The sequence below is a fragment of the Chelonoidis abingdonii genome, chromosome 3 (assembly GCF_003597395.2).
Source record: "Chelonoidis abingdonii isolate Lonesome George chromosome 3, CheloAbing_2.0, whole genome shotgun sequence".
In the NCBI taxonomy this organism is placed as follows: Eukaryota; Metazoa; Chordata; order Testudines; family Testudinidae; genus Chelonoidis; species Chelonoidis abingdonii.
Genome location: NC_133771.1, coordinates 1509214 through 1530256, shown reverse-complemented (window position 1 = coordinate 1530256; position 21043 = coordinate 1509214). Strand labels below are relative to the sequence as shown.

The 21043-nt window shown below is 59.3% G+C and overlaps 1 protein-coding gene across 6 annotated transcripts in view; it reads left to right on the top strand.

The window, feature by feature from the left end:
* AGBL5 (AGBL carboxypeptidase 5) overlaps positions 1–19187 on the top strand; it is a 64207-nt gene extending 45020 nt beyond the window's left edge. For 2 of the 6 annotated variants that reach the window (XM_075063535.1, XM_032768045.2), the window contains exons 12-17: positions 11888–12058; positions 13996–14111; positions 15268–15314; positions 16893–17044; positions 17547–17638; positions 17909–19187. In XM_075063535.1, the coding sequence (XP_074919636.1) occupies positions 11888–12058; positions 13996–14111; positions 15268–15314; positions 16893–17044; positions 17547–17638; positions 17909–17986 (656 nt within the window). In that variant the 3' untranslated portion in view covers positions 17987–19187. Of the gene's footprint in view, positions 1–9586; positions 10196–11887; positions 12059–13995; positions 14112–15267; positions 15315–16892; positions 17045–17546; positions 17639–17908 lie in introns of those variants that run through there. The other 4 variants (XM_032768041.2, XM_032768043.2, XM_075063536.1 and 1 more) reach the window with 4 other exon arrangements.
* Positions 19188–21043: the final 1856 nt, after the last annotated feature.

The window sequence follows — 21043 nt, the reverse complement described above, 5'->3', positions numbered from 1 at the left end:
ACAACCCTGGGTTTAGCAGGCCAATGCTCAAACCATTGAGCTATCCCTCCCTCCAGTTGTATTTAATTGATTCCATTTAACCAATTCTTGCTCTCATCTCTATCTTTCCTTTTATGAATAAACCTTTAGATTTTAGATTCTAAAGGATTGGCAACAGCGTGATTTGTGGGTAAGATCTGATTTGTATATTGACCTGGGTCTGGGGCTTGGTTCTTTGGGATCGAGAGAACCTTTTTCTTTTACTGGGGTATTGGTTTTCATAACCATTTGTCCCCATGATGAGTAGCACTGGTGGTGATACTGGGCAACTGGAGTGTCTAAGGGAATAGCTTGTGTGACTTGTGGTTAGCCAGTGGGGTGAAACCAAAGTCATTGTTGCCTGGCTGGTTTGGTTTGCCTTAGAGGTGGAAAAAACCCAGCCTTGGGCTGTAACTGCCCTGTGTTAAGCAGTTGGTCCTGAATTGGCACTCTTAGTTGGGTCCCGCCAGAACCAGCATCGTTACACCCCCCTCCCCACCCTTTACAGGGACCCTTCCCAGGAGAGGTTATTGAGGACATAATACAAGCTCCATTGCAAGGAGGAGCTATAGAAGAAGTATGATTAAGTTCGAGAAACACAGGGTTGTACTCCCGATACTTTCTAATCCCAAAAAAGAATGGAGAGCTCAGAACAATTCTTGATCTCACAGCTTTAAACGGACACATTAGAAAGAATCAGTTCCAGATGCTAACCCTGTTTGTGATTATTCCTTCCCTGTCTACTCTGGTGTGGTTTGCTACTGTCGATCTCAAAGATGCATGTTTCTGTAAGACCTTCCCATTGCAAATACCTACCTTTTACCCTTGGTCCAGAGCACCATGCCCAGAGTTCATGCCCAACGTCTGGCTCCGGCAGCAGTATATCTGAGCCGAGAAGGGATTTTCATCTTCCCTTACTTAGACTATTGGCCCCTGAGGGTTCCGTCTGAGGAAGAATTAGAGAAGGCCATTCTGTTTGGTTCCCCACGTGCTGTGTTCACCATATCGATTGCAGCTGGCAAAATCAATACAGCAACTCACCTCAAATGATGCTTTCTGAGCTTGGCCAGACCCAGACTTGGCTCTCTTGAATTGCACTTGTTGATACAAAAGTTCTGCTTTCTGGCACTGGAAAGATGACTTTGGTTTTCCTGTGTTCTTCTTCGAGTGATTGCTCATATCCATTCCAGGTAGGTGTGTGCGCGCCGCGTGCACGTTCGTCGGAGAAACTTTTACCCTAGCAACACTCGGCGGGTCAGCTGGGCGCCCCCTGGAGTGGCGCCACCATGGCGCCGCATAAATACCCCAGCCGACCCGGCCACCCTTCAGTTCCTTCTTACCACCCGTGTCGGTCGTTGGAACAGTGGAGTGCAGTTTACCTGACCTCCGCATTTTCCCTAGCTAATGCTCGTCTTTTCGTCTTTGTTACTTAATCGTTCTTGTTGCATGGTTAATTATTTAGTGACAGTTAAAGTATAGTTGTTAGTGTATTTGTTAGTAATAGTTTCGCGGGGTCTGGGACTCTTACCCCTACCCGCACCGGTACCATAGCCATGCCTGGCTCGCTGGCTTTAAGCAGTGTTCGGCCTGCAATAGGCCAATGCCGACAGGGGATCCACGACTCCTGTCTTAGTGCTCGAGGAATCGCACTTATCTTCTAAGTGCCCATTTGCAAGGCATTTAAGCGCGCACGAAAGGAGCGGACGCTAGAACTCAGCAGCTCCTTATGAAGCGCATTAGCACCCGTCGCCGGCACGAGTACAGCCAGCAAGTGAGTGACCCGCCCCTCGCACCGAGCACGGTCAGCACTGCGAAGCTCCTTGGCACCTGGCCGCAGCCGACATCCGAAGGTAACCCCACGCTCGCTCCCTCTCTCCGAGGTCTGAAGTCGGCTAATGCCTCGGACGGCTCCTCTACGCCCGCACCGCAGGCAGAGACTGCAACCAAGGCAGACGCCCGCACGGCACGGTTGCGGCGCCGCCTAAACCGGCCCGTTGACTCCGCCCACGAGGGCCGTCGAGTCCGGCGCTGGAAGCTCCCGGTACGGCCTGGTTGAGCTAACCTTGCCTTCGACGCGGAGACTTTTTCATGGGCGGCAAGAGACCTCATTGCCCTGACTGACCCGGCACCGCCCGTGCTCTCGGCACCACCGGTCCTGTGACTCTCTCCAGAGGCAGCCGCTCTTACCATGGCGCCCTCTGTCACCGCTCCGGACGGCCGCCGCTCGAGGTCCCGCTTCCGTCGCCGTCCACATCTCAGCGTCGCTCCCGCTCCCGCCACAGCTGGCTTCACGGCACCGCTCGCTCGGCACCGTCGCCATCGCGGCACTGCTCACCGTCGAGGCACCCTCACCATCGCGGCGCCGCTCATCACGACGCCAAGTCCGTGCTCTCGCTCCCGTCCGCTCGATTCGCGGCACCGGGTCGAGCTCCTGGCACTGTTACAGGGACCGTCGTTCACGGAGCCGATCTCGCCATCAAGAAGGCTTGAGGTCCCCGGTCGACCTCCCGGCACCGAGCTGGTCGCAGGTCTGGTCAGGCTCGCCAGTACGATACCCGTACCGGCACCGGTCCCCAAGACCCAGAGCTGCTCGATCTATTGGCACTTTGGTGCCACGTTTGCGGTTCCTCCGTGGCGTTCTGTCAGGAGTCTGCCTCTCGGAGGCCGGTAGTTTACTATATGCGGGACCGAGATACTGACATGGCCGTAGGGACTGTTTCAAGATGCACGTCCCAGGATGCAGGACAGCAGCATGGCCCTTTTGGACACCTGGGCATAGCATCAAGCCAGGGTGCTCCCTGGTCCCCCCTACTCTTGCTTCGGAGCGCAGGCGCTGGAAGCCACAGTGTCCCGCCCTCCTCCAGGCAGAGTCAGAGGACCATGTCATCCATCCTTCAGACTCCCCGGAGCATCTCAAGCAAAACGGCCACAGGAGCACAGTGCCATTCAGGACCACTCGTTGCCGCGGGATATCCTCCTCCTCTTCCCCCGATGAGGCCGTGGAAACAGCAGGGTCTCTTCTTCGGGCCGCCGCCAATAGATCTGAGAGCCACCAGGACCTCTTCGCAGGTAGCTCTCAACATAAACCTCCGTAGAGGAAGTGCCGGAGGTGGACGATCCGTGGTCAGCATCCTGGCCGCTGATCCCCGACACGTGTGGCCCTGCCATTTATCAGGACATCCAGGCTGCTACTGATACCCTGTGGCAGTCTCCAGCCTCGATTCCGCCGATGGCTAAAGGGTGGAGAGGAGGTACATGGTGCCCTCCCGGGGGTACGAACACTTGTACGTCCACCCTCCCCCCTCCTCTTTAGTTGTACAATCTGTCAACGAGAGGGAGCGCCACGGCCAACAGGCGCCTGCCCCTAAATCAAAGAGGCTAGGCGGATGGACCTGCTAGCCGTAAGGTTTTTTGTAAGGTGTACTCGGCAGGTGCCTTACAGCTCCGAGTGGCCAACCAGCAGGCTCTGTTGAGCCGCTACAACTTTAACACCTGGACGGAGGTTTGCCGCTTTACTGAGTTGCTGCCCCCGGACTCGCGCCAGGAGTTCGCAGCTTTTGTGGAGGAAGGCAAAAAGGTTGGCAGGACCTCCCTCCAAGCTTCCCTTGACGCGGCTGATTCGGCTGCCAGGACTGTAGCCTCGGGTATCACAATGAGGCGAATCTCCTGGCTCCAGGCCTCCAGCTGCACCGAGCTGCAGTACACCCTACAGGACTTACCCTTTGAGGGCAGGGTTTGTTCTCGACAAAACGGACCCTCGGCTGCAAAGCCTAAAAGACAACAGGGTGATCATGAGGTCCCTCGGATGCACACCCCTGTGACCCAACGTAGACCTTTAGGCCCAACCCCTGCCACCCGTACTTTCCGCCTCGAAACCGGCAGGACTTCAACAGGAGGCGAGGCCGGGGTGGGCGAAGCGCCAGTCTGGCCCCATGCGGGGCAGTCTCAAGGTCCTCTAAGGCCCACCAGGGCCCAAGGGCAATTTTTGAAGGTACGCCCGGGGATGGTCTACCAGACTCAGCTCAGGATCCTTTCCCCCCTTTTTCCAACCGCCTTTCCTACTTCCTTCCGGCGTGGTCACAACTTACTTCCGACCAGTGGGTGCTACGCACGGTGAAGCAAGGATACCACCTCCAGTTTGCTTCATCCCCGCCTTTCACCCCCCTTCCCGGTCCCTCTTTTCAGGACCCCTCTCACGAGCAAAATCCTCTGGCCGAGGTGCAATCTCTCCTCACCGCAGGAGCCATAGAGGAAGTTCCACTACCCGAGAGGGGGAAGGGATTTTACTCCCGCTATTTCTTCATTCCCAAATCCAAGGGAGGCCTCCGACCAATTCTGGACCTGCGGGACTCAACAAGTGGCTACGCAAGTTGAAGTTCCACATGGTCTCCCTGGGAACTATTATCCCGTCTTTGGATCCTGGAGACTGGTACGCCGCCCTCGACATGAAGGACGCGTACTTCCACATAGCGATTTCCCCGCACAGGAAGTACCTTCGGTTCACAATCAACCAACACCACTTTCAATTCGCTGTCCTCCCCTTTGGCCTGTCTACGGCCCCAAGGGTCTTTACAAAATGCATGGCAGTCGTCGCCGCCCACCTTCGCAGGCAGCAGATACATGTCTACCCATATCTGGACGACTGGCTCATCAAAGGCGCCTCGCAAGCCCAAGTCCATCAGCACGTTTCCGTGATCACGGACCTCTTCGGCCGCTTGGGCCTCCTCTCAATGCGGAGAAGTCCACTCTCATTCAACACAGAGACTGGACTTCATAGGAGCGACCCTGGACTCCTCCCTTGCCAGAGCCTACTTACTGCAAGCCCGTTTCCTGGCGATCACTTCACTCATACAGCGCTTGCAAGCCGCTCATCTAACCTCAGCTCGCACCTGCCTCGCTCTTCTGGGTCATATGGCTGCATGCACTTATGTCACCAAGTACGCCAGGCTCCGCATGCGGCCCTTTCAAACGTGGCTCACTTGGTCTTCGCGCCCGAGCAGGGACTCCATGGACGTGCTGGTCACGATCCCTCTGGGTCCCCTACGCTCCCTCGACTGGTGGTTGGACCCGTCTCTGGTTTGTGCAGGGATGCCATTTCATCCGCAGCAACCGTCACTAACCCTTACGACGGACGCGTCATCCCTCGGCTGGGGGGCCCATCTAGGTCGCTTGCAGACCCAGGGCCGTGGTCAGCCGACGAGCTCAACCTCCATATCAACGTCCGGGAGCTGAGAGCCGTTCGTCTAGCCTGCCAGACATTCCAACAGCACTTCGTGCCGTTGTCTCTCTGTCTTTACGGACAACGCAATGGCCCTGTACTACATCAACAAGCAGCGAGGGACCCGCTCGTCTCCCCTGTGTCTGGAGGCTATTCAACTGTGGGACTTCTGCATAGCCCTCCAGGTGGACCTGGTGGCATCCTTCCTCCCAGGAGTCCGGAACACCCTGGCGGATCGACTAAGCAGGTCTTCCTCTGCCCACGAGTGGTCGATCCGGCCGGACATCATTTACTCATCTTCCGGAGCTGGGGGTTTCCCCTTGTAGACCTCTTCGCCTCCCACTCCAACAGGAAGTGCCAGGAGTTCTGCTCATTCCAGGGCCTCTCCCCCGGATCACTGACGGACGTGTTCCTCTGCCATGGAGCCACCGCCTGTTTTATGCCTTCCCTCTGTTTCCCTTGGTGCACAGGGTCCTGCTCAAGCTCCGCAGGGACAGTGCGCATCTAATCTTGATCGCGCCTGCGTGGCCCAGGCAACCCTGTACACCACCACGCTCCTGGATCTGTCGGTAGCCGCTCCGGTTCCCCTCCCCTGTGTCCCGGACCTGATCACACAGGACACGGGAGACTTCGTCACCCGGACCTGCGATCCCTCCACCTCACGGCGTGGCTCCTGCATGGCTGAACGCTGACGAGTTGCGCTGTTCCAATTCGGTGCAGCGCATCCTCCTTAGTAGCAGGAAGCCTTCCACCCGCGGACGTATGTGGCCAAATGGACGCGCTTCACGGCCTGGTGCGCAATCGCACGATGCTTCTCCTTACAGGCGTCGATCCCCGACAATCCTCTACTACCTCTGGCACCTTAAGCAGGAGGGCCTGGCGACTTCCTCCCTTAAGGTGCACCTGGCAGCGATATCCACCTTCCATCCGGGAGACGGTGGCTGCTCGGTGTTTTTCTCACCCGGTAGTCTCTCGCTTCAATGAGGGCCTGGAGCGTACTTATCCCCCGCTCGTCACCCAGCCCCCTCCTGGGACCTGAACTTGGTCCTGAACAGACTTATGTTTACCGCCCTTTGAGCCGCTTGCGACTTGTTCGCTTCTCTACCTATCGTGGAAGACGTGTTCTTGGTGGCAATCACCTCAGCACGAAGGGTCTCGGAGATCAGAGCCCTCACGGTGACCCTCCGTACACCGTATTCCATAAAGACAAGGTACAACTGCGACCTCATCCGGCATTCCTCCCTAAGGTGGTGTCTGCCTTCCATACTAGCCAGGACATCTTTCTCCCGTTTTCTTCCGAAGCCTCATGCTTTCTCGTGGAACAGCAGCTTCACACCTTGGATGTGCGCAGAGCGCTAGCTTTCTATGTGGAAAGGACCAAGCCCTTCCGGAAGTCTCCGCAGCTCTTTGTGGCCGTTGTGGAGCGGATGAAAGGTCTGCCAGTCTCCTCCAGAGGATTTTCCTCTTGGGTCACGGCCTGTTTCGCACGTGCTACGCGCTAGCTCATGTTCCCCTCGGACGCCTTACAGCGCTTCACCAGGGCTCAAGCTTCCTCAGCAGCCTTCCTGGCGCATGTGCCCATCCAAGAAATTTGCCGTGCTGCGACCTGGTCATCGGTCCATACTTTCGCCTCGCACTATGCGTTGGTACAACAGTCTCGAGACAACGCAGCCTTGGGAGCGGCGGTACTCCAGGCCTGCCACGTCTCACTCCGACCCCCCGCCTAGGTAAGGCTTGGAATCACCTACCTGGAATGGATATGAGCAATCACTCGAAGAAGAAAACAGGTTACTCACCTTTGTAACTGTTGTTCTTCGAGATGTGTTGCTCATATCCATTCCACACCACCCTCCTTCCCCACTGTCGGAGTAGCCGGCAAGAAAGAACTGAAGGGTGGCCGGGTCGGCTTGGGTATTTATGCGGCGCCGTGGTGGCGCCACTCCAGGAGGCGCCCAGCCAACCCGCCGAGTGTTGCTAGGGTAGAAAAGTTTCTCCGACGGCTGTGCATGCGGCGCGCACACACCTACCTGGAATGGATATGAGCAACACATCTCGAAGAACAACAGTTACAAAGGTGAGTAACCCTGTTTTCTTTGTCAGGGGTTTCCAAGTGTCATTTAAGTTTGTTAGGTGTCATGGTGTCGGTAGATAGCACTGTGGGGTGTAGCAGGCATTTCTGGCCTTTCTTCATTCTTGACCAAAACGCTGGTGAAGCCATTATCAAAGAAAGCCTGTCAAGTTTGTGGGCACATTCCTTGGACTCATCTTTCATTCCTAACTGCATCACTAGACTCTCTGCTGGAGGCTGAAGCAGGTGCTTTGTGTAAAAATGAGCTCACTGGGTCTCTTACCATAATAGTTCACTGTTAAATGAGTGAGGCCAGGACATAGGAAGGCCCTGTGTGGTGATACTACGGCAGCATGGAGACAGTGACTCTTTTCGTGTGCGCCAACAGGGATGCAAGAAGATATAGACCCTGCCTTAAGGAGCTAACAAGCCACTGCAGAGTCCCATCAGAGGAGAGGCCAGCACAGGCTCCTCCCAGCTCAAGCAGAGAGGATGCCCACAGCTAAGAATCTTCTGCACTCAGGTCCCTCAGCTGGATGCTTGCACAGCTGGAATGGTGTAAATGGCCAAACTGGCATCTGCAGAGCCAATATGTCTGGAACTGCGCCTTAAACGCTGCACCAGAAGGCTGCCATTTTGATCTACAAAATGGTGGCCTCTGCCCAGTGCAGCCTTACCTGTACAATGTGTGCAAGATCACACTGGACAGGGGCTGCTATTTTGTAGATCAAACTTGCCGCCACCTGGCATGGCATTTATGGAGCTGGTCCAGACACATTCAGGGGCTGACAGCATCATCTCTCAGGCCCATTGGACCTGCTGCCCCATATGCTTATGGCACAACCCCATTTGGGGCCACAATCCACAGTTTGGGAGTCTGTCCTACAACATAAGAATGTCCACACTGGGTCAGACCAGTGGTCCATCTATCCCAGTATTCTGTCTTCCAACAATGGCCAGTGCCAGGTGCTTCACAGGGAATGAACAGAACAGAGCAATAATCTAGTGATCCACCTCCTGTCGCCCATTCACAGCTTCTAACTGTTAGAGGTTTAGGGACACCCAAAGCATGGGGTTGCATCCCTGCCCATCTTGGCTAATAGCCATTGATGGGCCTATCCTCAGTGAATTTATCTAGTTCTTTTTTGAACCCAGTTATATTTTGGTCCTTCACAACATTCTCTAGGAATGGGTTCCACGGGTTGACTGTGCATTGTGTGAAGAATTCTTCCTTTTGTTTGTTTTAAACCTGCTGCCTGTTAATTTCATTGGTGACCTCTAGTTCTTGTGTTACGAGGAGTAAATGAAGAAGTGTTATTTACTTTCTCCACACCAGTCATGACTTTAGAGACCTCGGTCATAGTCGCCCTTAGTCGTCTCTTCTCCAAATTAAATTATTACAAACAAACAAGTAAAAGATGCGCTTCTAAGAATAAAGTCTAAATTAACAAACTAGAGTCTTTTGCCCCAGGTCAGGTTTTCACCTAGATTCAGTTTATAGAGACTTTGAACATCCACTTTTTACAGATGCACCACTAGGGCTGCTTCTGTCTGCCCAGTAGTGGATGCCAAAATGACTTTGTCATTGCTTATATCTTCCAAAGACTCAGGAAGGTTTTCTGGAGCTGCAGCTTCCATTCCCCATGAGAGTGTTAAGTGTCCATCCCCCATTCTGGTTTGTCTGATGGCTTTGTCTACCTTGCATGTAAATGTACCTTCATTGTCTGTGCCTGGCAATCAGGCTGGTCAGACAAGGAGCTGTGTGTCCCTTTGTCTTGGGCGGGCTGGGGTTCCTGGCCTGCTTGCTAGACGCATTTTAAGAACTGAATTCTACATGTATTTCTAATGTTTTATACACACCCCAGATATACACACATGATGGTTTTCGGGACCAGAGTGTCACCAGTTTGTGTATGCCTTACATCACGCCTTTCAGATACTGATGGAAAACAATGTGTGAGGTGTAGTGAGCATGCCAGGCCTGACAAGCTGCTGCCACAGTAGTGAACTGCCAGTGGGACTCTGTGGCAACTCTCAGCCACCCTCACGCGCACACCGTTTTCTGAAACGAAAAGGTATCTTCCAAGCCCATCCCCAGACTTGGATGTCAATGAGGGCCTCATTCACCAGCGCTTCACACCTTAGATGGCAGGAGAGTGTTAGCTTTTTATTTGGGCAAGACTAAATCCTGTCGGGTGTCTTCCAGGCAGACAGAATTAGAGGGGCCCCCATTTCTCCTCAGAGACTCTCCAAGCGCATTTCTGGTTGTATCCTCTCGACAGCGCGCAGTGTGGGCAACGCCTGAAGTGGATTTCAGCGCACCGTGGGACGCGGCTCAAAAAGAAGAGGTTACTTACAGCACCCAGGCCTCACGTTCTGGAAGATTTGTCCCTATGGGTGCTCTGCCACCCGCCTTCCTTCCCGTCTGTTTCAGCTCGTCTCGGCGGGACGTTGTGGTTAAGAAGGAACCGAGAGAGTGATTCATCTGACACTGCCCCGTCCCCCAGGCTGGTGTCCATGCACACCGGCTGTGCAGTGCCTGGAGGGTCAGACATCTCAAAGAGCTCATTTCCACAGTCCTGGCTCTGGCAGAGTGGGGCAGGGCAGCAGACAGGCACCGGCTAGCCTAATCCGAGCCAGGGGGCAGGAGGGCGAGGGCCTTGGTTGACGAGAGCAAGCACAGACACGCCAAGCAGCATTTGTAGGCAACTTGCATGTTTTTAGCTTTCACAAAGTTTCCAATTTCTGGTTTGGGGGGGCGGGGGAGGGAAAACTTTGACCAAAATGAAAGTTTTTCATAGAAGGTTTTTGCTTTGGTCAAACAGCCCTTTTTTGTCCCGACCTGCACAAGGCAGCTGTGTCCCCCGGCCTGGCTGACTCCCTTCCCCTTCCAGCTGCACGCCCAGACCTCGCTCCTGCTTGGTCCCCTCACAGAACTGGCTCCGGGTTGGGTGGTGCACGAGCAGAAAGGGGGCCAGCTCTTCACCTCGGAGGAGCATGGAGAGCTTGTACAGGGGTGTGTGAGAGGACACAGCTCTCAGCAAACCCCTTTCCACACCTGCCTCCATGGAACAGGGTCCCCGTTCAAATGGCCAGTTTGCACGTTCACTAGGTGGCTGCCTGCTGCTGCGTCTCCAGGGGCTGTAGGAACTGAGCGAGAGAGAGGCCTGTAAGTCACGTCAAGTCACGTGCCCTCGCTCTGCTGTGCATCTCCGCACACTTGAAGTCAGAGAGGACTGGGGGCTTCCTTTATCTGCCCAGCTCTACTGCTGCAGAAATAACACCAGCCTTCTCTTCCCCCCCACCCCCCCAGTGCTACCCACACAGGGGCTTCCTGCCAGGCCAGCTGTTCCCCCGGGAGGCCCCCTCCTGCTGTGTGCTGAGCTCTGTGGAGCCGAGTGGGACTGCTGCCAGCTCCATTTCATTCCCAGTGGGCCCCAGGGCCCCCCAGCTGTGGCACTGGAATGGGGCAGCAGAAACGTGCCCAAAAGCCCCACGTGGGATTGGGGCCCTTTTGTATGACCTGCCCAAAGAGCTCACCAGCACGAGAGACAGCGACTGCAGGTTGGGGCCAGGGTGTGCCCTGCCAGCAGGTGAGCCAGTCACTGCTGGCCCTGTGCTTGCAGCAGGCTGATGGTTGCAGGAGATGTCAAATGGCGGCCTGATGCCATGGTGTTTGGGAAGAGTTTAACCCCAGTACCTTGGCCTGGTTTCTACTTGATCATCAAACTGTCACCCTGAAATTCCGTTGCCACTTGTTGTTCACTTCCTGTCCTAAATTGCTGGGGTGAGGGGCGGGTTGCCATGTGCTCCTTAGGAGCTGCTGTGTTCCTCCCCAGAGGTGGCTGGTGAACCTTCCGGGCTGCGGCATGTTGTGTAAGGGTGGTCTGTGTACTCAGGGCTGCGCTCTCCCCCAAGTCCTGGCGGGTTGGAAGACAGATCAACCCCCCAGCAGCCGCAGAGCATGGAGAGGGGCTTGTTGCGCCAGTTCTCTGCCATCCTAGGTGGGCTGCCTTGAGATGACTTGATGGCCCAGCCTGGTGCTCCAGTTAAGCTCCGAGCTAGGCGTTCCCTGACTGGGGCCTGCAGCTCTGGCTCCAGTGGGAGCCGGAGCTGCAGATCAGGCCCCTCCTGTTTTGGAGCCTGGCTCCAGACCCCAGGTGTGGCGGCCTGGCCTTGCTTTGAGTGCCTCGTGGGAGTGGGGAATTGCTGTCCTGGCCAGGGCCATCTGGAGTCGTGTGCTAGCCTGACCAGCGGGCTGCCAGACCTGGCTGCAGATTGTCCTGTCCCTGGGCGTACCCAGAGGGCCGCTCACGCCTTGTCTGAGTCCCAGCTCACGCAGCGCTCCCGCAGTTTGGAGGGGCTGGGGTCAGGCAGAGCTTGCAGCAGGGAGCTGAGTCGCACTGCCTCTGCGCTTGGCAGGCTCCTCTGCCTGGCAGGAGGCTGAGTGTCCCGGGTGTACTGGTGTGGAGATAGCTCTGATGGGGGGCATAGGGGTCTGGGGGGCTCTGTGTGAGGTGAGGGGAGGGGGCAGTACCACCAGCCCCTTCTTAAATTTCCTTTTCAAACTCCCTCCTCCCCAGAGCCCCACGTGCAGGACAAGCGGCACCAGCAGCACCTGACTCTGCTGCGAGCAGCGACCCGCAGCATCCAGCCACCAGTGCCTCTCCCTCCCTGTGCCAGGCGTCTGTCCCAGCCTCTGCCGCCCGCCAGCCTGCGCCCCTGCTCCCTGCCAGCCTCCCTCAGCATGTCAGGTTTGTCTGCTCCACCCCCGGCCTCTCTGCGCTCAGCCCGTCTCTCCAAGCCAGGGCCTAGGCCTTAGGCGAGCGGCTCACCCAAGCTAACCTGGCAGCAGTGCTGGGCGAGGAAGGCCTGGACACGGAGCTCACGCAGCGGGCGTTGCATCCTGCTGTGTGGGACGCCGTGGAAATATGGGCTGGTCCCTGGGCTCTGCTGCCCCCGCCCCGTGTGTGCCAGTGTCTCTGCGCCCAGACGCTTCTTGCCAGCCCAGGCCTGTCTCCAGGCAGGTCGCCTGGTTATTGTGCCTCCGTCCTAGTGACTGGCTGCTCCCTAGCGAGGCCTGCGTGGGACGGCAGTGGGCAGCTCTCATTGTGTTCCAGTGCTGGGCTGTTACTATCCCCAGGCCCTGTGGTGCAGGCTCCTCCTGGCTCCCTCAGGCCCTCCCAGAACCAGCTCGGCGAGGCCGCGCAGGACTCAAGGCGATGGCCTGTGTGGCGGGAGAGCCCAAGCCCTGACTGAAATAGCCTTCTTGTAACCCCACTCCAGTGGCCTGGGGCACGCGGCATGTTCTGAGCCCATGCTGCACCTCAGAGAGGAGAGCAGCCTGCGCCCCTCCCCACATCCTGCAGGCCAGAGCAGGGGCAGGACAGGCAGACGCTGCTCTGGGGCTGAGGCATTGGGGGGAAGTGGGGATGCTCTGGCGCTGCAGGAAGGGATGTGCCCAAGCAGGCACCAGACCTGGCTTTGCCCCCACAGGGCGTGGAGGGAGCTGGGACCCTGGATCTCCTGCATCTGAGCCCAGCTGTGCCCTGGCTGCCTGTTCTTCCCTCGGGCACTCTGCCCTGCCCAGCCATGGGAGGGTCAGTGTGGCTGCCCCAGGGCGTGGTTGTACTCTGCTGTGGGGGTGATATGCTGCTGCCTGGCCTAGGCCAGACTTCCCCGCGTTTCTGTGTTAGCCACACCGGGGGAGGAATAAAGATTTTTCCAAAGATGGCGTCTCTGGACTCTCCTTTCACAGGTCTCCATGCAGCTCCACACCCCGGGTGCTCTAAGCATGCGGGGATCTGGGCAGCCCTGCGGCTGGCCCCCTGCGGCTGCCACTCAGAGTCATGGCTTCTGCCCCTCGCTAGAGACAGTGCTGTCTCGGCCGAGCCACGGCCCTGCTGCCACTCACCCTCAGCCTGGAGCTGGGCTTGGGGCCTTCGGCTCCTGGGGGAAGCTGCTGACCTCATTTTTGGGGGACGGTGGGGTGAGGTGAATGATAAAGTAATGCATCATCCCCTGCCTGCCCAGGGGCCCTCCAGCCAGCAACAGCCAAAGAGTGAAATCTCCCAGCACCCCAGCGTGGCTCCATGCTGCCAGTAGGGAAACTGAGGCACTCAGCCAGGGGTGACTCCGAGGTGGGTGTAGACAGGGCAGAGGCAGGGATCGACCCCAGCTCCCCAGCAGTGCTCTCTAGCCACTAGCCTTTGCAGCGCTCTGGCCCTGGCAGGGAGGGGCAGGGCCCCAGGCAGCACACCCAGCTTGGAACCAGGGTGTCCTGTGAACCATCCCAGGGAAGGGACCGTGCGCTCTGTGCGCACAGCTGAAGCCAAGAGCCCAGCTTGCGAACCAGGGCTTGGAACTGCTCCATGGCTGGGCGTGGGCACTGAACTGTCCCAGTGACTAGATCCTGGAGTGCAGCTGGTTGGATGTGCCCTGGGGCCGCTCGGGCCTGGATTCTGTGGGCAGTCTGCCTCCCTTTGAACTCCCAAGACCTGGTCACCTGTCAGACACTGTCACAACAGAGCTCAGCATAGCCGGCTTTCCCTGTGCACCTACCACCGCTGCCCTCTGCCCACATGGCGGCCCATCGGTACCGCCAGCAAAGCCCACAAGCACTGCTCCTGCAGTGTGCCCTTCCTGATGCCCGGGGCTGACGATGTTCAGCTCTCTTTCGTTTGTTACCTAGGGACCTCGCCCACGGGCACTAAGGCCAGGGCTCTGGTGGTCACCAGCCATGGACTTCAGGCAGCAGAGCACGGCCGCGAAGAGCCGAAGACCCCCTATGGCACAGCACTGGTGCAGGTAACGCTCGGAGCTGGGAAGAAGGTGGAAACCAACCTGGCTGCTACCCCCTGAAGCCTCTAAGCCAGCCCCTCTGTGCCTCTTGTGGTGACATGCCTGCTCTCTGGGATCCCCCCACCAGCCCCCGATGAGGTGGGTCTCCTGCTGGGGGGGTTGGGAGCCAGGCCCCTCAGTCCCATTCTCTGGGCTGGGCAACAGGCCCATTAGCTCACCCGGGCTCAGTCCCTGGCCAGGGCTGTCCGAACTCCTTCCCTGTGCTGAGCCAGACACTCACCCGCCGGAGCGTGTCTGGCAGCCGCAGGCAGAAACCAGGAGAGGCCGGGGCCCCTGCAGTGCCCAGGAATCGATGGGGTAGGCTGCACAGACTACAGCTCTGTTGATGGGCTAGGGATCTGCATGAGGGGAGATGGTGGGCAGCCTGGGAGAGGTCGGGCGCCCACCTATGGCAGAGAGGGGTGTGTGGGGTACCGTTTCCAAAGGGAAGTGTTTTGGAATTGACATTTTCCTCTGTAACCCTGCTCCTCTCCCCCCTTCCAGCCGGCCCCCACGCTGGCTGTCCTGCTGCGGGGCTGGGCCGGTGAGGAAGGTGGTGGCCTCTGACTGGCAGTCACAGGAGTTGCTGGGTGGCTCTGCTGGCCCCATGCTCCCTTGGGAGAGGCTGAGGGGTCACCCACCCCCAGGGCTCTGGGTTCCAGCTCTGCCCAGTGAATGGATTCCTCCTTGGGCTGAGTACAGCTCCTGCTGGGTCCCTGGATTCCCATCAGCTCTTATGGGCTCCACTCTGCACTTGCTGTCTGTGCTGTGTGCACGGGGGGAGGCTCAGTTGGGTGGGGACCCCAGGCTTGGAGCTGCCCTGGAAGCCACGGGACAGGGTGGGGGTGGCCCCCTCATGCTGCAGTTGGCCAGAGCCCCAGGGGATGGGCAGGGTGGGCTTGGCTGCTGTCACCCCATCTCCAAGCTGGCTGGGCTGGATCTCACCCCCCTGCCCCCAAAGCCAGCATTGTTACAGTGGTGTTTACAGAACATCGAACAGAAAAAAAAAGTAGAACGTAATTTAAAATTGCTCAGACTTTCACACATGAAAGTCATATAGTTTTGCTNCCCCCCACACCCCTCCCCCCTGCCCTCTCCAATTTTCTCCTGTCTTTCCGCTTAGAACCTTCCGAAGAGGCTGAGCACCAGGAAAGTCCTAGAACCACCCAGGTACCATGTGTCCTACGCTGGGGGAGGGCACTGGAAGGCCATGCCCCAGAGCAAGGGGGCTCCGGGCAGCTCCCTGACCACAACACCCCACAGCCTCCTGGAGCCCCAGTCCCACCAAGGACTGGCCAGCAGGGTGTTCCCTTCTCTGGCTCCCTGGTGTCTCACGCCGCCCCTCGGGGCACACGGGAGCCCATCACACTACATGAGGCTATTCACCAGGCTGGGCAGGGCTGGTGCTCCAGCCTCTGTCTGCCAGGAGCTGGGACTGAGGACGGGATGGGGCACTGGATGATTCCCTGTTCTGTTCATTCCCTCTGGGACACCTGGCACTGGCCACTGTCGGCAGACAGGACCCTAGGCTGGATGGACCCTTGCTCTGCTGCAGTCTGGCTGATCGTGTTCTGTCCTGCCCTGAGGGATGAGCAAACGGGGGCTTTTGGGAATGCTGTGGTGGGGATCCAGTCGGCCCCACTGCAGGTACTTCCTATGATGTGAGAGCAAGCCCTGGAGCCCCGGGGGCTGCACGGACCCCCCAGACCCCAGCACCTGCTCTGCCTCGGACCCTCCAGGCCCCAGCACCTGCCCTGCCTCAGACCCTGCAGCGCTCTGTGGGCAGGCCCATGGTGTGCCCCTCCCCCTGCTGGCTTTGTGCCCCAGGGGATGCAGCTACTCCTGTAACACACCCTAGGTGTGGCCCTCTGCCCCCTCCTGCCGTTGTGGGTGCAGGAGCCAGGCTAGGGTGTGCAGCTGGAGGAGGGGATGCAGCCCCACTGACTGCCAGGGGGTTGCCGCTGAATTCAGACCCTGACTGCTTGGGGAGCCTTCCTTGGCTAACATGCCCCTGCTGGCCACCTGCTCCAGCAGTCACTGCCCTGCGGCCTCAGCCCAAGGAGCCGGAGGGTGGGAGTCAGTGCAGCCAGGAGCAGCGAGCGCTGCTGCCCTCGTGCTGCCAGGCAGGGCCTGGCCAGTGGCTGGTGCCAGCCTCAGGAGTTGGGAACCTGCCTGCAGGGCTCCAGTGCATCCGCTCCCGGCCCTGTTGCTTTCTGTGGGGCCCAAGGAGAGCAGGTGCAGACTCAGGGGCTGCCTGGGGGACACGGCCCCTTCCCAGCCTGCTGAGCGTGCCCCCTGGGAAGGGACTGAGTGACCTGGGCACACCCAGACCCCTCTCCCCAGCACCCAGCAGGAGCTCACAGCTGGCTGGCCCTGCTCCAAGGGGATGCAGCCAAGTGCTGTGCTGCCCAGAGGGAGAGGACGCAGCTCCAGCGGGTGGGTTCGGATCAGGCCCATTGGACCCTCCTTGGCAAGATGCCCCAACCACTGTCTATTTTGAGGCCCCCAGGGAGCCCCGCAAGCCAGCTCCTGTCACGACATGCGCCTTCGCTTTTGTCCTGCGCCCAGGCCCAGCTCCAGGGGTTGCAGTGGGGCTGGAGTGAGCCTGGATTGAGCCCCTCTGCTCCCAGCGCTGGGAGGACAGAGTTGAGCAGCAGCTTTGCTGGCACCTCCGCTCCAGCCAGGCCAGGCGTGAGGAGCACAGGCCCTGGTGCTCCTGTGGTAAGTACTGCCTCTGGTTCTCTGCAGCCTGGGGCCGCTGCGCCCCAGCAGGATCCCCGTCCGCAAGAAGACAGAAGCATGCAGCCCAAGTTTGCTGGGACTTGGCACCAAGAGCACCTCAGCCCTCAAGGTCTGGAAATACACCCACACTGGAGCCCTGGCCCAAAGGTCTCTGCCAGGTAGGGCGCTGCAGACACTCGGGCTGGTTAGGGCAGGGGGCAGGTTCATCCATGTGTCCTGCCATAGATGGGGCCCCCAGACTAGCTGCCAGGTGTCAGACCCCAGCAGCCTCTGCTGGGCTGTGCTGTCTATGGTGCCACTGGGGTTAGAAGCCAGGTGGCTGCAATCTTCAGTGCAGGCTGTCAGCTGGGCCCCACTTCCAGCACAGTACCTGGGGGGTGGGGTGGGGGGGGCATTGCATGGTAATTGCTTGATCCCACTCACAGTCCTGGGCACCAAAGCAGGAGCAGTTCAGGCAGCACCTGGGCAAGCTTCCTCCTCCTGAGCCAGCGCCACCCCTCTGGGGGCATTCAGCCTGCCTGGGAGCACAGTGCCTGTGCCCAAACCCTCTGAGGCTACGGACTAGCCAGCGGGTGGCACCTTCCCCACTCCCTGGCTGGCACTGGGGGTGGAGGGGGGTGGGGGGCTGGCTGCTGACACTCTGGCTCTGTTCCTCTGCAGCATTCCCAGAGGACACTGCATCACTCAGCATGGGGATGCAGACAACAGAGCCGCTCTTCATCTGCGACGACCCCGAGGGGCTGCTCAGCGAGGTACCGGGCCCCACGGACATTGAGAGGGGGCTGGGGAACCCACCCGAAGCAGGGCCCATGTCTCCAGTGATGCCCCCCTGTTCCCGGGGCAGGCAGCCCTGGCACCAGAGCTGCAGTTGGCCCTGTCCTCACCAGCTTGGGGGGAGCACTGGCGGGTGGCCATGCTCTGCAGTGCACTGGCTTCTCAGGTTGGCACTGCTCTGGGCGAGCACGTGGCCTGCCCACAGAGCCCCCCTCCCAGCCCCCTGAGCCTGCCCTTCTCTGTTGCAGCATCTGCCAAGCCGGGCCCAAGACTCGCCCCCACTCAGCTCCTACCACAAGATCCTGTCCTTCTGCACAGAAGCCTAAGTGCAGCCACCAGCTCCAGCTGTCACCTGTCTGCACTCACCTGCGTCTCTAGCTGGGTGCCACACCTGCCCCCCATGCTGCCCTGCTGCAGGGGAAGTCGGGTTGAGCCAAGCAGCATCCCCACCCTGCCCAGGGCTTGCTCCAGCCTCCCCTTGCAAACCAAAGCGTGTTATGGAGGGAGAGGCTCCTGCTCGCCCTGCAGGGTCCCCTTGCCCAGTTCCCACAGAGCCATTGCTGGAGCAGCCAGGGCTCTGCAGAACACACAGCCTGTGGAGAGGGGGACACTGCTGGGCTCCCCAGCTAGTCCCAGAGCTCTGTGCGAATCCCCGCTAACCTCCAGCCATGGCCATGTGGAGGACACTCGGTGCAGCCAGCTGGCTGATTTGGGTCACAAGCTTAGAGGTGCCAACAGCAGCCATGGTGCCAGGGGCTGGAGGTGGGGTTGATGCCCGGGGAGCAGCTGCAGACACCATCACTCTGTGTCTCCCTGGACAGTGGAGAGGGTTGGGCAGGGTAGGCCCTGGGTCAGGCTGCTGCACTCGCCCCTATGCTGGGGTGCAGGAGAATCAACCCAGGGCAAAGGGCTTTCTAGCAGGGGGCCAACTGGTGCCAGGGAAGCCCAAGAGGCCCAGCCCTTCTCCCCTTCCACTAAGCCAGAACTCCCATGGTGTGTCTCAGAACCCGGCCCATGGGCAGCCCCCTGATGCCACAGCGAGCCTGGGTGGCTGTCTCTCCTCACAGTAGCTTGGCCCCTGCCCCACACCAAGCAGGGCTGTGGAGGCAACTTGAGGGAGCGTCTGTGGGCATCTCCTCGGGCAGAGTACAGTGTCAGCAGCACCTCAGTGGGCTCCAGGGTCCCAGGCCGAGTATCTCCAGCTGGGGCTCTCCCCAACACACCCCACGGGAAGAGCTTGTAACCTGGTCAGGCTCTTGCAAAGGCTGCTTCATGAGCACGACCAAGTCAGGCCGCAGAGCAGCAGGTCGGCTCCCATCCCCTGGCCAGCCCCTCCGGGTGGGCAGGATCAGGGCTGGAGCAGCCCTGCAGCCAGCCCCCAAGGCAGAGCCTTTCTCCTGCTGCTGCAGTCGGGCGCTGCCTCCCACTCAGCCCAGCCACTCCAGAGTTGTTCAGGGGTTTGAAGCTATTTTTATGAGATAGGGTTTGTCTTGTAACGTGTTTCTATTAAAGTCTGTTTGGAAGAAATGCCCCCTGAGCTCTGTAGTCTGGGGCAGGCCTCTCAACTGTGCCAGGATCCCCACCTGTGCCAGGAGCCTGCCGCGCCCAGAGCAGCAGCGAGAAGGCTGCTGGTCCAGGAAGGCAGGAGTAGAGCCCACTGTGTTCACCCGCAGGAGCTGGCAGGCTGCTCAGGGGGAGGCCTAAAGACAAGGCTGGACTGATGGAGGAAGGGCAAGCGAGCCAAGGGCCAGCTTTGCCCCCTTGGAGGAGAAGGGGTTAAATGCAGCCTGCATGCTGTGCCGTCAGCACCGCCTGGCTGGCAGGAGCCACCGCTTTCCTCAGAGCCTCTCCTGGGACAGGAGCCCCCCCTGCGAGCAGAGCAGATGATCACTGTGGTCCCTTCTGGCCTGGGGATCTACCTGGCGCTATCCGTACCCAGGGCTGTTCTGACGCAAGTCACCAGGAGACCTTCCTCAAACACCTGCCTCTTCCCCAGGGCTGCCAAGCCCAGACTTCTCGGCCCGAGAACATGGGGAGCTGGGAGTGGGGCCAATGGCTTCCCTGTCCCCGCTCTGCCCCTTGTGATTGCAGCAGGAGTCTAACCTGGGCCCCAGCTGAAGGGCTCCTCCTCTCCTATCAGCCCAAACAGCATGCTCTGCGCCCCACAGGTAGGGCTCTGTTGGCACTGCAGTGACGCCGAGGCGCCTGCACATGGGAGGTTCCAGCTCTTTATTTTTCTTCAGCGGGTTTGTCTGCACAAAGCTACAGCGGGGTGCGATGTGGAGCCAGGCTGCGCGGCCTGACGCGGCTGTCAGTTCTGCTTCTGGCCATGGCAGGCCGTGCTCAGGGCTCGGGCTCTGTCGGGGCAAACAAGAACAAACAGCTCAGGGTACAAGGGCGAGTCGGGAGGGGAGCTGGCACTAACGCCACGGGGACCAGTCCCTGCCCCCTTACGCGGCTCGTCTGCTTCATCTGAACGGCCTCAGGCAGGCCCTGCAGCTCACAGGCCAGACGTGCTGCCAGGGAAACCAGCTCCAGCCAGACCCACTGGGGCCAATGCCGAGGCTCACTGGCCAGCTAGGGGAAGGGGAATCATAAACCTGCTCTCCCGGGCACCACAATGCTCACGGGGAGACTTCACCAGCCACACAGATCTAATGACCAAGTGCCCAGCAGTGTCTGTGCAAGTGGGGGCTGAGACCCCATGGCAGCTCCGAGCACCCAGCGGTGTCTGTGCCAACGGGGGCTGAGACCCCATCCCAGCTCCGAGCACCCAGCCAGTGCCCAGCGGTGTCTGTGCCAATGGGCTGAGACACCCCACCCAGCTCCGAGCACCCAGCAGTGTCTGTGCCAATGGGCTGAGAGAGAAGAGAATACCCCACCACCAGCTTCCGAGCGCCCCAGCCAGTGCCAGCGGTGTCTGTGCCAATGGGCTGAGACCACGCTCACCAGCTCCGAGCACTCCAGCCAGTGCCCAGCAGACGTTCGTGTGCCAATGGGACTGAAGGACACCCCACCACGGCTCCGAGCAGCACCCATGTCAGTGCCCACGGTGTCTTTGCCACCAGGCTGGGACCACAGCTCTCAGCGCCAGCCAGTGGCGCAGCAGTGGTCTCGTGCCAACGGCGTGCTAAAGACACCCGCCACCGAGGCTCCGAGCGCCAACCATGCTTCAAGCGGTGTCTGTGCAAATGGGCTGAGACACCTTCCACCTGCAGCTCCGAGCGCCCAGCCAGTGCTCCAGCGGGGTCTGTGCGCAATGGGCTGAGACACCCACCACCAGTCTCCGAGCGCCCAGCCAAGTGCCCCAGAGGTAGGCTGTGCCAATGGGCTGAGACAGCCCCCATCCCAGGCTCCGAGCGCCCAAGCCAGTGCTAAGCAGA